Source organism: Ochotona princeps, chromosome 9, assembly GCF_030435755.1.
Source record: "Ochotona princeps isolate mOchPri1 chromosome 9, mOchPri1.hap1, whole genome shotgun sequence".
Lineage (NCBI taxonomy): Eukaryota > Metazoa > Chordata > Mammalia > Lagomorpha > Ochotonidae > Ochotona > Ochotona princeps.
This window is the reverse complement of record NC_080840.1, coordinates 52,115,413-52,128,309: the sequence shown is the minus strand read 5'-3', so window position 1 is coordinate 52,128,309 and position 12,897 is coordinate 52,115,413. Positions and strand designations below refer to the sequence as shown.

Below are 12,897 nucleotides of genomic sequence, written 5' to 3'. Positions count from 1 at the left end.
AAAAGCCCAAGTTTGGGCAGTTCACCAGTGAATCCTGTCAGACATTTGTGGAAGAAATTATACTACTTGTATATAATATTTCAGAAAATAGAAATGCATGGCAAACTTCCCAACTTGCTTTGTGAGATAAATATTTCTCTGACAGAAAAGTCAAAGACAACACAATCAATCAATCTACAATGAGCAGGACATACTTGATTTTCAATATGCTGCCATAAAATGGGGTGCTTTAAGAACAGATTTCTTTATTCCTAATTTGGCTTTTAAATAAGAAGCAGAGGATGTTTGCTCAGGAAGTTGTAGGAAAACTGGCTCATATCCAGTTGGGGTAAGAGATTATTGACCAGTAGGGACCACAGACCAACAATGTCCCAAACAAGATAGTCATATGGATATCAAGATATGTAAAAGCAGTTGCAGAAACAGGAAAATGAAAAATCAACACACAATCTCAGGCAATGCACATGTTCAGTAGAGACTTCATGCTCAACTATTTAGTGAATAGATTCTTTGCCTGAGGAAGAGGGTTTGGGGAATGTGTGAGAGCAGGGCCACTGAGGGAGTGTTTCACGGGTGAAGAATGATTTCTGGTGGACTCCAAGGATGAGGCCACTGTACTCACAGATAAACTAGGGAGCCAAGGTGGAATGATTTAGCAAGGGGGAACCTGAGGCCATGTCTGGGTCAGACCAAGGCACCCGTCAGTGTGGGAAACCTGGACTAAGTACAATGATCCACTACTTTCTGGCACACAGGAAAACTAGCAAGCTGGGGAGTCTGCCTGGAAGGACTAGGCTGCAGTACTTGCCAGCAAGTGTTGGGGTACGGGGTGGACCATGCAGGCCTGGGCTGTGGCACTAATCAGCTCATGAAAGAACCAGATCTGGAGCAGATTTTGTAGGGGATTTGGGGGCTTACCCTTGTGGAACTATAGTACCTGCTGGTTTGTGAAAGAGCTGGAGGTGACTGAAGGCCACTATGGACTAACATACTCACAGAAGCAGGGGTTGGTAGCAGGCCGGGCTGGCCTTGGCTGCAGTATACCCTGCACACTTGAGAACTGGATGCAGGAAGGAATGGGCCAGGGTGGGCCACAGCACCCACCAACACATGCAAAGTTCAGGACTAGGACTAGACTATGCTGGGCAGGGGCCCAGCACCCACCAATACACATAAGATCTGGGGCTGGGGAGGGGTTGGTAGCGAAATTGGGAGGATTCCCTACTAGGCCACAGTTGCTGCTAGTGATGATGAGAGCCAGGGTTGGGGGTAGACCAGGTCAAGTAAGACTTCAGCACCAATCAGCACACATACCAGCTGGGTCTGGGAGCAGATTGGGCTGGGTTAGGCCTTAGCACCTGCTGGCTCACCCAGAAGCCAGGATTAGGGCTACACCATGCCATGCCTACACCCACCAATTCACATGAGAGTCAGGGCTCGGGGCAGGCTGGGCTGGGCTGGGCTGAGCTACACAGTTACCACCAGTTGGATTTGGGGCTGAGGGAGTGCCAGCCCTGGCCAGGCTGTAGCATCCACTGGCAAGTGCCAGGTCTAGGGGTGCGTCATGCCAAACTAGGTTGAAGCACCTATATGCATCCACAAGACCCAAGGCTGGGAGCAGGCTGCGGGGTGGGGGGAACTGTGGGGACTCTCCGGTTAGGCTGAGGTTCCCACTAGTGAGTGTGAGGCACAGGGTGGGGGATGGATCAGGCTGAACACAGTTGTAGCACCCCTCAGCACGCATTTGGGTTGGGTAGGCCCCAATCCTCCTGGCACTCATGAAAGTCATAGTGAGTGCAAGATGGGCTAGGTTAGGCTGTGGCACCTGCTGGGCTATATAAGAGCCAAATCTGGGGGTGAACCAGGCAAGGATGGGTTGTTGTGCTGGCTGACAAGAGCTGGAATGGGTACAGGCTGGTCAGGCAGGGCTGCAGTATCCACCAGTGAGTGACGGGACCAGAGCAGGTCATATCAGACTGGGAAGAGCACCCACCAGCATGCATATGAGATCTTTGGGAGCAGATCTGATGGGGGGACTTGGGGACCTCCCCTGCCTGGGTGCAGCTGCTGCTGATGAGCACAAGTGCAGTCCAGGCCAGGCTGGACTTATATTTGGGCCATGTCTTGGGGCAGGACAGGCTGGGCCACACCACAGAACTTGCTGGCATGTGAGAACCAGGACTGGGTGCAGATCAGGCCGAGTTGGGCCACAACACCTGCCAGTTCCCATGAAGGCTGAGGCTGTGGGCTTGTCAGGCTGAGCTAGGCTATAATACCTGCCATTGTGAACTGGGACTGGGGACAGGTCAGGTAGAACTAGGCTGAAGCATCTGAATGCTGAGATGGGGCAGGCCATACCAAGATTGGACTGCTGCACACACAGGACCCCAGGGCTGGGAATGAGCCTGTTAGGGGAGCTTCAGGGATTCCCCTGCTAGGCTGCTGCTTCATAAGTGAATATGAGAGCTTGGATTAGGGGAACACCAGACTGTGCAGGACAGCAACACTACTGGCTATCATGTAGGCTGTACCTGAAGAAGGGCCAAGCTGGGCTGGTTTGACATAGCAGCTGGTGCATACAAGTCAGAATAAGCCTGGGTTAGCAGGTTTTACCATAGTATTTGCTGGAAAGAGCCAAGACTAGGTGCAAGTCATGTCAGGTTGGATGACAGTACCCCCCGGCAGGCACAAGATCTGGGGCTGGGGATGGGCCTGGTAGGGGAATTGTGGGCACTCCCCTACTAGGCTGCAGCTCTTGCTGGTGAGCATGAAAGCCAGGGCTGGGGGCAAATCAGGCTCCACAAGACAGCAGTGCATATCAGCATACCTATGGGCTGGGTCTGGAGGCAGGGCAGACTGAGTTAAGCCACAACACCCACAACTACAACACATGTCAGCACATGCAAAAGGCAGGGATGGCAGAAGACCTAGCAGAAGTTATTGGGGTCACCCCAACTAGGCTATTGCACTAGTTGGTATGCATGAAGACTGGACTGGACTGGGCTGGGCTGTAGCACTTGTCAGTCTGCATGAGAGATGGGGTTGAGGGCAAATCTGACTAGGCAGTTGCATCTACCAGTATGTGTTCTGTTTGGTGTAAAGTGATGGACCTGTACTGACACACACAAGAGTCAAGTCTGAGGTCACCCAGGAAAGGTTTCTTGGGGGACTTCCCGACTAGACTGCTGGACTCAAATCCTGGCCACAGGGAAATTTGAGAGATGTGTGGTCTGACCTTGGAGTGCACATCTCAGGTCTGGGCCTCCTCAGTTCCTGAAGCCCATGCAGTGGAGAGCACACCCAGATGCACACAACGGACATGGCAGCCAGCTCATCCAGCAAGAGATCGAAGGCTTCATCAGAGGATGGACAGCAGAGCAGGATAGACAGCCCTCCTGGCCAAGCTTTGCAGCAGGTGCCTGGGTCTGTGAATGAAGTAAGATGGATTAGGTCAGCCAATAGACCTTGGGAAGATTTTTTTTAAACCTGGCGCAACAAAACAGACAATATCTCAGAACTATCAAATCCACTCAAGTAACAACTTCAGAACATGCTTCCCTGCATTGGGATCTTTAAGGCATCAGCAAATGACTGTACCTCGTTCCCTGACAGCAAGAAGCAACCCTCTCTTCCCCCCACCTTACCTCCACCACCATCCCACAGATATAGGAGAAAAAGAAAAAAATGGCAACATATTTCCCACCCTCCCTCCCCCAAACCTCGATCCTCCCCACCCTAATCTGAAACCCACATGGGCATGCATCCCTCTCAACTATGTAAACAATATTTTAAAATAAAATAAAATTTAAACAGAAAAAATACATAGTATACAAGTATATGTCAGAATTTCAACAATTTTTGCACCAAAGTGAACATACATTGTAATTCCATTTTCTCATGAACATTCTGAATTCCCCCATATTAACATTTGTAGTATATATGACAAAACTGTTCTAAAGCTGTGTTTTAATGTACTGCATTAATGCATTAAGTGCATATTATATGCAATGTTTATATATTACAATATGTATTATAAATGCATTATGCATATGCAATGTATTAGATGCAGTCTAGTATCTCCTCAATGGGAAATGATAAGAATATCTATGAGTATCATATTGTGTCATAGGAAAAACAAAAACTGTAAAATAAGTCCTGAACCTTGGATTAAGAATGAAGAGTTCTTTCACTGTAAATCATTTGGCCAGATTTAAACTACGCTATTTAGTAGTGTCTTTATGAATCACTTAGTCCAACTTACACATTGTCAAGATAATTGAACATTCAATTGAACTAAAGTGAAAAATAATGAGCTTTTTAAAAGAACAGTAGAATATTTTGCATATTTGTGGTTTAGTTGGTAACAAATCACAAAACATTTTTATAACACTTGGATTTTATACATATTATATATCTGTTATATAGAAACCCTTTTATGTACATAAACAAAATTAAATTAAAATATACATAGGATTATATATACATAAGTATATGTAAATATATGTATTTCCCCATTGTAAGCACAAAGAAAATACAAATAGAACATGAATAAAAAGAAACATGCGAACAAAAGTTATGGAGATGGATAATGGAAATGGTTGCACAGTGTGAGTGTGCTTAATGCCACTGACTTCTACACTTAAAATGGCTAATGAGTGGACATTTGGCCTAGGGGTTAGGTTGCCACTTCGGATGCCTGTATCCACTATCAGAGTCCATTGGTTACATAAGGCTCTACTTCAGATCCAATGTCCTACCTTTGGAAGCAGCAGATGATCCAAGTACTTGGGTCTCTGCCATCTAAGAACTTGGGTCTCAGAGTTCCAGGTTCCTGACTTCCACCCAGACCAGTAGCTATTGTGGACATCTGGGGAGTGAAACAGTGGATAGAAGATCTTGCCTGTGCTCTCTATCCCTCCTCTGCCTTTCGGAATTACTCCATTAAAACGTTTTTAAATGGGGTAAAAATGGTTACATATAAATTTATCATTATATGTATACTTCACCACAATAAAAAATTAAAAGTTTTTAGGGGCTCGGGGAAACAAAGCTTATGTGATGAATCAAAGTTGTCGTGCAAGCTTCTCTCATGTGGGTCACACGACCTAGCAAGTGTGTTGACAGGCTGAATCGCTGCTACACAGAGGCAGAAGGGAGGAGTCTACTGGAGAACCCAAGAGAAGCACAACTCCAAAGGCCTGGACACTGCAGGAACCAAGGTTTGGATCACGTTGCAAGGTATGGAACCATTTCTAGCTTGCTGAAGACAAAGGGGGAAATTAGGTGAGTAATGAAAGAGAAAGAAGAGAGTTATAAGCAGCTATGACCAAATTATAAGCTGAATATACAAAAACTGCGATAGCATTTCCCCGCTTTAATATGAACATAATTTTACATATATATATATATATATAAACCAATTCCTATTTTTAGTATTTATTTATTCAATTTTTCTTTAAAAGGCAGAGCGACAAAACTCTTTCATCTGTTAGTTTACAGTTAGGGTTAGTTAGGGTTGTGGCATACGAAAGCCACAAGTCAGGAACTTAATGAGAATCTTCCCCATGGGTGGCAGACTCAACTACCTGAACCATCACCTGCTGCCTCCCAGCATGTATATTAACAGAAAGTTGGAGTCAGATGTAGACGCAAAACTTGAACCCTGACACTTAGATATACGATGTAGGCATCCTGAGTAGGGTCTTAGCAGCTGCATCAAACACAGCCCCTGTTGTTTTTTTCTCCCTTCCATTTTCTTAATAGTGGATATTCTCCTTTATTGGACATTCTTATCTGTTAGTGTTTAGAGTACAGAATATCACAGAAATAGAGCAGCTTACAAAGAAGAGGAAGGAACACCACTCAAAGAAAGCTGTGTATACACCCCGAAGGGAGGAAGTGAACTGAGTTTGCTTGTATGACAGACTTGGTTCATATGGGGAGAAGTGATTGTGATAGGTCTTTTTAAAAAATTAATTAAGTTGAACTGTTAAGTTAGCTAAGCTGATACTACATTTCCCTGAATTTTTTCCTTTTATGGTTCTGGCTTTTGTTTGTCAAAATAGAAAATTTGTGAAAGATTTGAGAAGTGGAAGTGAACTACTAATGATGATCCTAGGAAGGTCCATGCAGGGTCCTGGCAACCACTGCAAGCAGCACACATGTGCACTGCTCTGTCCACTCGCCATACTGTCTAGCAGCAGCACGGCCACCTACATTGGCTTCCACTTCTCTGCGCTAGGCACAAGTGCAGCTGCTTGTCTAAAGGTGCCAGTTCCTTCTGCCAGTCACGTGTCACTGGGTTTAGACACGGTGAAGGACAAGGATTTTCTTCTCATGGTGTTTTATTTGCTTAAGCTTCTTCCCACTTGGCACTCAAGTTTGCTTCCCATCAGCTTACAGTGCTGACTCCTGATGGCTTCAAACCTACTAGCATCACTGCAGCAACAGCCTGTCATAGAACTTGTTACTTTCCTCTTCATGGTCCTTATTTAGGGACTTGTTAATGAACCTGTAACCTCGCTTTCCTGCCCTTCAATTTACCAGCTTCCTTCAATTAAGCAAAGTCTATTCCTCACAATATATTATTTATTCTGTGTCATTGGTAGCATTTCTACTTCTCTGAACCAACCTACTAGACAATTATTCATTTGGGTTTTTTCTTCTCCCCATAATTTTCCTGGCTAACTTATAATATTTTCATGTGACATGGAAGCAATTTGTCTATTTGAAACATTTGATTATTTACTGAGTCATGACCAATGTGTAGATTTAGTGCTAGCTGTAATTTTTAAAGCACCTTAAATCTTTCTATAAAATAGAAATTCTTTTTTAAAGATTTATTTATTTTTATTGGAAAGGCAGATTTATGGAGCGAGAAAGAGAGAATGAATGAATCTTCCATCTGCTGATTCACTTTCCAAGTGGCTTCTCAATGGCTGGAGCTGAGCTGATCTGCAACCTGGAGCAAGGAACTTCTTCTGGGTCTTGCATGTGGATGCAGGGTCTCAAAGCCCTGGGCCATCCTCTGCTGCATTCCCCGGCCAAAGCTATATGGGAAATAGAGCAGCTGGGACGTGAACCAGCACCCATATGGGATCCTAGCACTTGCAAGGGGAGGGTTAGGAAATTGAACCATTTTGCCAGGCCCAAAATAAATTCTTGGAACCAGCATTAGAGCCTTGTCAGTTAAGCCACTGTTTGCAGTGCCTGCATCCTATACGGGCACTAGCACAAATCTCAGCTGCTCTACTTTCAATTCCACTCCCTGCTAAGGCAACTGAGAAAGCACCTCCACCAAGAACGTAGACAGCCCAAATGCTTGGGCCTTTGTACCCAAGTAAGAGACCAGGAATAAGCTCCCAGCTTCTACCTGGCCCAGCTCCAGCTGTTGTAGCCCTTTGGGAAGCGAACCAGCAGATGAAAATCCTCTCTCCACTTCTATCCCTCTTTGTGACTCTTTCAAATAAATAGGAATTTTAAAAATTATTAAAAGGCATTCTTTCCTAATACCTAAATCTACTTTAATATTTTCCCACATAAATTTTTCTTTATATGAAATGCTTTTTGTTGTTAATTGTTTAAGGTATATTTATGTGTGTGCATGAGAGACAAAAATATTTCCCATGTTCATGCACCAAATGGCCATAATGGCTGGCACTGATCCAGCCTGAAAACAAGAGACCGGAACTCCTTCCAGTTTTTCTATGTCGGTGGCAGGGGCCCAAGTACTGGGTCCATCTCTTCCTGCTTTTTCAGGTGCATTTGCAGGGAGCTGGGTCAGAAGCAGAGCAGCTGGAACATTAACCAAGACATGCAATGTCAGTGCTATAGATACTGACTTAGTTCACTACACCACAGTGCCAGCTTCTGTTGAGGTTATGCATAATTACTTTTGCTGTTGTAGGTAATAGAATTCTTCCCCACTATCTAGGCTTAACATTTTCTTCCTTTGGTGGCTAATTTAGTGTATTTACTTTGGTAGCCTATGATGTTCAGTGTGTAGTCAAGATGTCTAGATGCTGTCTTTTTTTTTAAAGAGTTTATTTTTATTGGAGAGACAGAGAGGAAGATCTTCTGCCTGATGGTTTACTCCCCAAGCGGCCACAATGGCTGGAGCTGAGCTGATCCGAAACCAGGAACCTGGAGCCTCTTCCAGGTTCTCCCACGTGGGTGTAGGGTCCCAAGGCTTTGGACCATCCTTGACTGCTTTCCCAGGCCACAAGCAGGGAGCTGGATGGTAAGCAGGGCCACCAGGATTAGAACTGGCGCCCATATGGGATCCTGGCGTGTGCAAAGCAAGGACTTAGCCCTAGATGCTGTCTTGAATGTTAGTGGTTAACTTCTGTAATTCTCGAGTTTAAAATGATTATCCTCCACAAGGTGGGTGGACTACAGCCAATCAGCCCATGGCCTTAAGAGCAAAATCAGGTTTTGTGAGGAATGAGAAATTCTGCCTTCAGGCTCCTATAGAGAAACTGCCCGACTTCCCAGCCTGCTGCTCTGCTCTGCAGATTTCAGACTCAGGACTGCAACGTCAACACTTCCTTGCATTTCCAGCCCCTGGCCTGCCCCTGCAGATTTCAAACTTGCCATTCCTGCAAGCATGTGATCCAATTCCTTAAAATCTTTTTCCCTCTCTTTCTCCAAACACATAAACTCAAACAATTATTCAGAAACTTCATGGAAAATGCATATAATGAAAAAAAATTATGCATGGATTGCCAAAAGTGCTTTCTTTGTGCCCCAAACAAGCATCTTCTGATTTCATTTTCCACACGTTTTCAAGTTGCTTCATGCAGCCTAGCATTTTGTTTCTCTGGAGAACCTTCTTGGTAAACACACTTTCTCACACAGGAAAGAACACTGAAGACGGCTGAGGTTCAGCCCTGGAGACTTTGCACAGGGAGGTGGAACACGCATGGCTCTGAAATCACAAACCAGAGATCGTTATGGCAAATGGCTTAGGTCCTGCACCCCGCATCTTTGCAGAATCAGGAAAAACCTGATGTGTGTGGTTATTATGTTGGGTCATGTTAAGCATAATGTGTAGCACACAGTAGGTTCATAGTAGCCTTTGTAGAAGAAAGATGCGTTGTTTACCAACCTGCTGCATTGTTATAACTGCTGTCATTCAGTACAACGTGGTTATTCATGTGGCACAGACTGACAGCACACCAATATTCACCCTCAAGCATGGAAGCTAGCTCTCATCGCTGGCTTGTGTGAGGTCTGCAGCAAGCTTGTTTCCATGAGCTTGCTTCCAATTTACATACTGAAAGTTACCTCATCTAGTTTTTGTGAGGAGTAAATGTGGTAATAAGAGAAAGTGCTGGGCATAATCCCTACATTCAACAGACGCTCAACACATCTACTAGATGTTAGGGGAGTAATTAGGGCTTTTAATGGTGAGTTGGATCACTTGTTGCCCTAAAGGGGAGCTTAGTAGTTCACCAAGACAAAATCTACAAGACCACAATGGAAATTATACTCACATTTATTGTAATTGTAGAGAGCAGACAGGTAGAGAAACACTCTTGGAGGAAGCAGAAAGTTTAGACAACATAGGACAACGCCATGGGAAGATGATTCAGGGTCTGCAGACGGAGTTCACTTATCAGACCAAGTGCATCTGTACCTGATAGCATCAGCAGTCTGTGCAGAGCTTTGAAAGGCCTGTCACCTTGCCAGTGGCTAGTCATCCCAAATAAGTGGAAGAGTGGGTGCCCTGAAGAGGAGCCAAATCCACCATTCTGCTAGCGGGGGAGAGCTTGTTAGCGCTGAAGCACCAGAGGGTGGAAAGCACTGGAGACAATCGGCTCCTGCTGAAAAGCTTTGGCCATTTGGGCAGGGATGTGACAAAATGAACACGCTATTACACATCCAGCTTACAAAACAGGTCAAGGGCTCTCCACCTGCCTTTGCTTTCTAAAAATCAAAAGCGAACAAACAACAAAACCACAGCTCTGAGCTGGAAATGCTGCAGCCTCCTCTTTGTCTTTGCAGTATCACTGCAAACAATCTTTTGTATACTCCGACTTCTTTCTCCATCTAGGTGTTTTTTTTCTGCACGTCCAGACCCCACCCCCCTCAACTCTTAAGTTCACAGCCTCCCTGTCCATCCCTCGGGCCACGGGGCTGCACCTGTCAGGGGAACACTGGAGTCTGGCCCCGCCAAGGGACTGGCAGTGACGTCAGCGGACGATGGTGCCCGCGCGGCCCGCTGACGTCACTGCCGCAGCGGTCTCGAGCGAAACCCAAAAAACGGGAATTCGGGGCGGGAGAGCCGGCGGGGACCGCGCGGCCAGGGCTCGGGGCGGCGGGCGCGCCTCGTGATCTGCGTTCCTGGAGTCTGCAGGCCGCCCCCTCCCCCGCGGTCGCCTCCCGCGCGGCACAGCAGCCCACGCCACACTACCTCAGCGTGCCCGGGGATACCCCGAGCCTCCGGGGCCTCGTGCGCGCGTCGCCCGCCGCCGGCACCTCCAGGCGCGAGCCGCGGGGCGCGCTGCGGGGCCCGCGCGGCCCTCGGGGTGCGGGGCCCGGGGGGCGGCCGCTCCCGCCCTCCCGGCCGCTAGCCCGGCTCCCCGGCCGCTGCTGCGGCGCGGCGTCGTGACGTCACGCTGGCGGCGTCGGTGGTTGGCGCAGGGTCCGCGGCTGCAAAGTGTGAATTAGGCCGGGCTCGCTCCGGCGGCGGAGTGAAGTCAGGCTCGGGAGGCGGGGAGGGGCAGGGCTCGGCGGCGGCGGCGGCCGGAGCTGGTGCCTGGTCCCGAGCCCCGTGCACTGCCGTCGCTCTCGCTTGCATCGCTGCGCTCCGTGCTCGTTCGGCTCCTGCGCTGCCGTCTCGGCTGCCTTTCTCCTGTCGGCCCAGGAGCGCCGGGGCGGAGGCGGCGGCGGAGGCGCGGTTCCCTCTCCGACTTGTGCCTGTGCTGCCCCAGCTTGCACACCCCGTCCCCGCTCGGCTGGAGCCGGGGCTCGCGCCGGGGTCCTCGTCCCCTGGCGCCGCGGCCGCCGCAGCACCTTCCCGCCGGCTGGGCTCCGGGGAGGCGTGAGCGCGGCTTCCCGGCCCCGGGGTCGCCTCCCGCCCTGCCCCCGCCTGGGCCCGGCGCCCCCGAGCCGCGGCCCCTTCCCAGCGCTGGGGCCGGCGGCCGCGGCAGGGCGGGCGCCGCGCGGAGGCAGGGCGGGCGTATTCAATGGAAGTATGTTACCAGCTGCCGGTGCTGCCCCTGGACAGGCCGGTCCCCCAGCACGTCCTCAGCCGCCGAGGAGCCATCAGCTTCAGCTCCAGCTCCGCTCTCTTCGGCTGTCCCAATCCCCGGCAGCTCTCCCAGGTAATCGTCGCCGCCGGAGGGCCCCGCGCACGGGGGGCTGGTCTCTTTTGTTTCCACCGGGCTTCACCCCTGCGACACCCCCTCAATCTCCCGCCGCCCACCCCGGCCCCAGCATGGTTCCTTTCTTTGGGGGATTTGGAGGCTGACCCTCTTTGCCAGAGCCTTTTCGCTGAGTCCTTGAGGCCGTCCACTCTCGGTCCTCTGGCCTCCTCAGCAACCCCCTACCCCAGCGGGATCCCTTCAGACCCTCCTCAGGCCTCACACCTTTCCTGCCCAGAGGTTTGAACCGCAGGAATGACTCTCGTTCCTGGCTTTGCTTCTGGAGGCCGGGCTCTTCGTCCTTGGCCGTGGCCATCGAGCACACCTGTTCAGCCCCGACACACCTGTACCCTCCCCCCATGCACACACCTCTGGGTTCGCGCCTCTCCTCAGCCAGCTCCCGCGCGCCCCACGCTGCTGGTCCTGCAGTTCTCTCAGAACAATAGGCCTGCAAGCCCCGGCACCGTCTTCTTCGTGCCTCGGTTCTGTGGATGGGCCCCAGCGTCGTGTCAGAGGAGAGGCCCGCCAAGTTTTTCGTGTTTAATTTGACAAGGAGATTTTTGTGAGAGAACCTGCTCACCGGAACACTGTTCTGAATGATTCAGGACCGGTTGCTCCTCCAAATTGTGTTTTTAATGTAGGGATGCTCTTGGCCACCACCTTGGGGGTGGCTCATTTTTGGTAGTCGGGCTTAAATTAGAGGGGAATGGAAAGAATTGCTTACATCTGAGCTGATTTTCCTCATTTTTTGCTGCCAGATATTAGGTGTTCATGACCACTTTTTCAGTGAAGTGTATTTATTTTTCTGACTGGTTAATATCTTGCATGGGACCATGCTTCTGCAGTTATGTTGTGAATATCTTGAGCTACATCTGTTGTTACAGTTTTTTTTTTTTTTTGAACATGTAGTGTGGACTGTTAGATTTTGCATCTGGTATCTGCCCAATAAATTGTCATTTGCTTGTTAGCTTGAGTTGTTTCCAGAGAGCAGGAGCTTGTATTTCGATTTCATTCTCCATTCTTTTTATTTAAAATCAGACTTCTCTCGCAGCCAAAAGCGGTGTGCTAATGAGATCAGAACCGACATGTAAAAATTGCTGTACTATGAAGTAGCATTTTGAAGAATCCATTGTTATGCATTTGGAAAGGTAGGGCTGTGAGCTGCCTCTTTAGTGTTGCTAAAGGCATTTGCATGTTCCAGAATTGATAATAGAGTGATATCAGTGCCCTGCTCGCAACAGTTTTGACATGAAATAATGAGAGATTTTGCACTTTGCGAGTGTCGTTTTGCTTCCTTAGGTTAGCAGGCACATGACCTTGGTAATTTCCCATTTCCAGGTCTGTCTTAATAGTAAAGTCAATCACTGATCATTTATAAAAGTAGAAAATACAAATATTTGTACTCCCCGGGGAGAAAATGAATGAGAAGGGATCTTCCAAGGGAATTCAGCCAGGCTGCTTGCTGTGGTTTTAATTAACCCAGAGAGACCAGTTTTGAAGGCTGCACCTCCTGGGCTCATTTCCTAGTCAT

General features: G+C 48.4%; 1 protein-coding gene across 1 annotated transcript in view; it reads left to right on the top strand.

Moving 5' to 3' along the window:
- The first annotated feature begins 10,580 nt into the window (after window positions 1-10,580).
- PDE7A (phosphodiesterase 7A) overlaps window positions 10,581-12,897 on the top strand; it is a 121,369-nt gene continuing 119,052 nt past the window's right edge. The window contains exon 1 of the mRNA XM_058668675.1: window positions 10,581-11,327. Coding sequence (XP_058524658.1) covers window positions 11,190-11,327 — 138 coding nt within the window. The 5' untranslated portion in view covers window positions 10,581-11,189. The remainder of the gene's footprint in view (window positions 11,328-12,897) is intronic.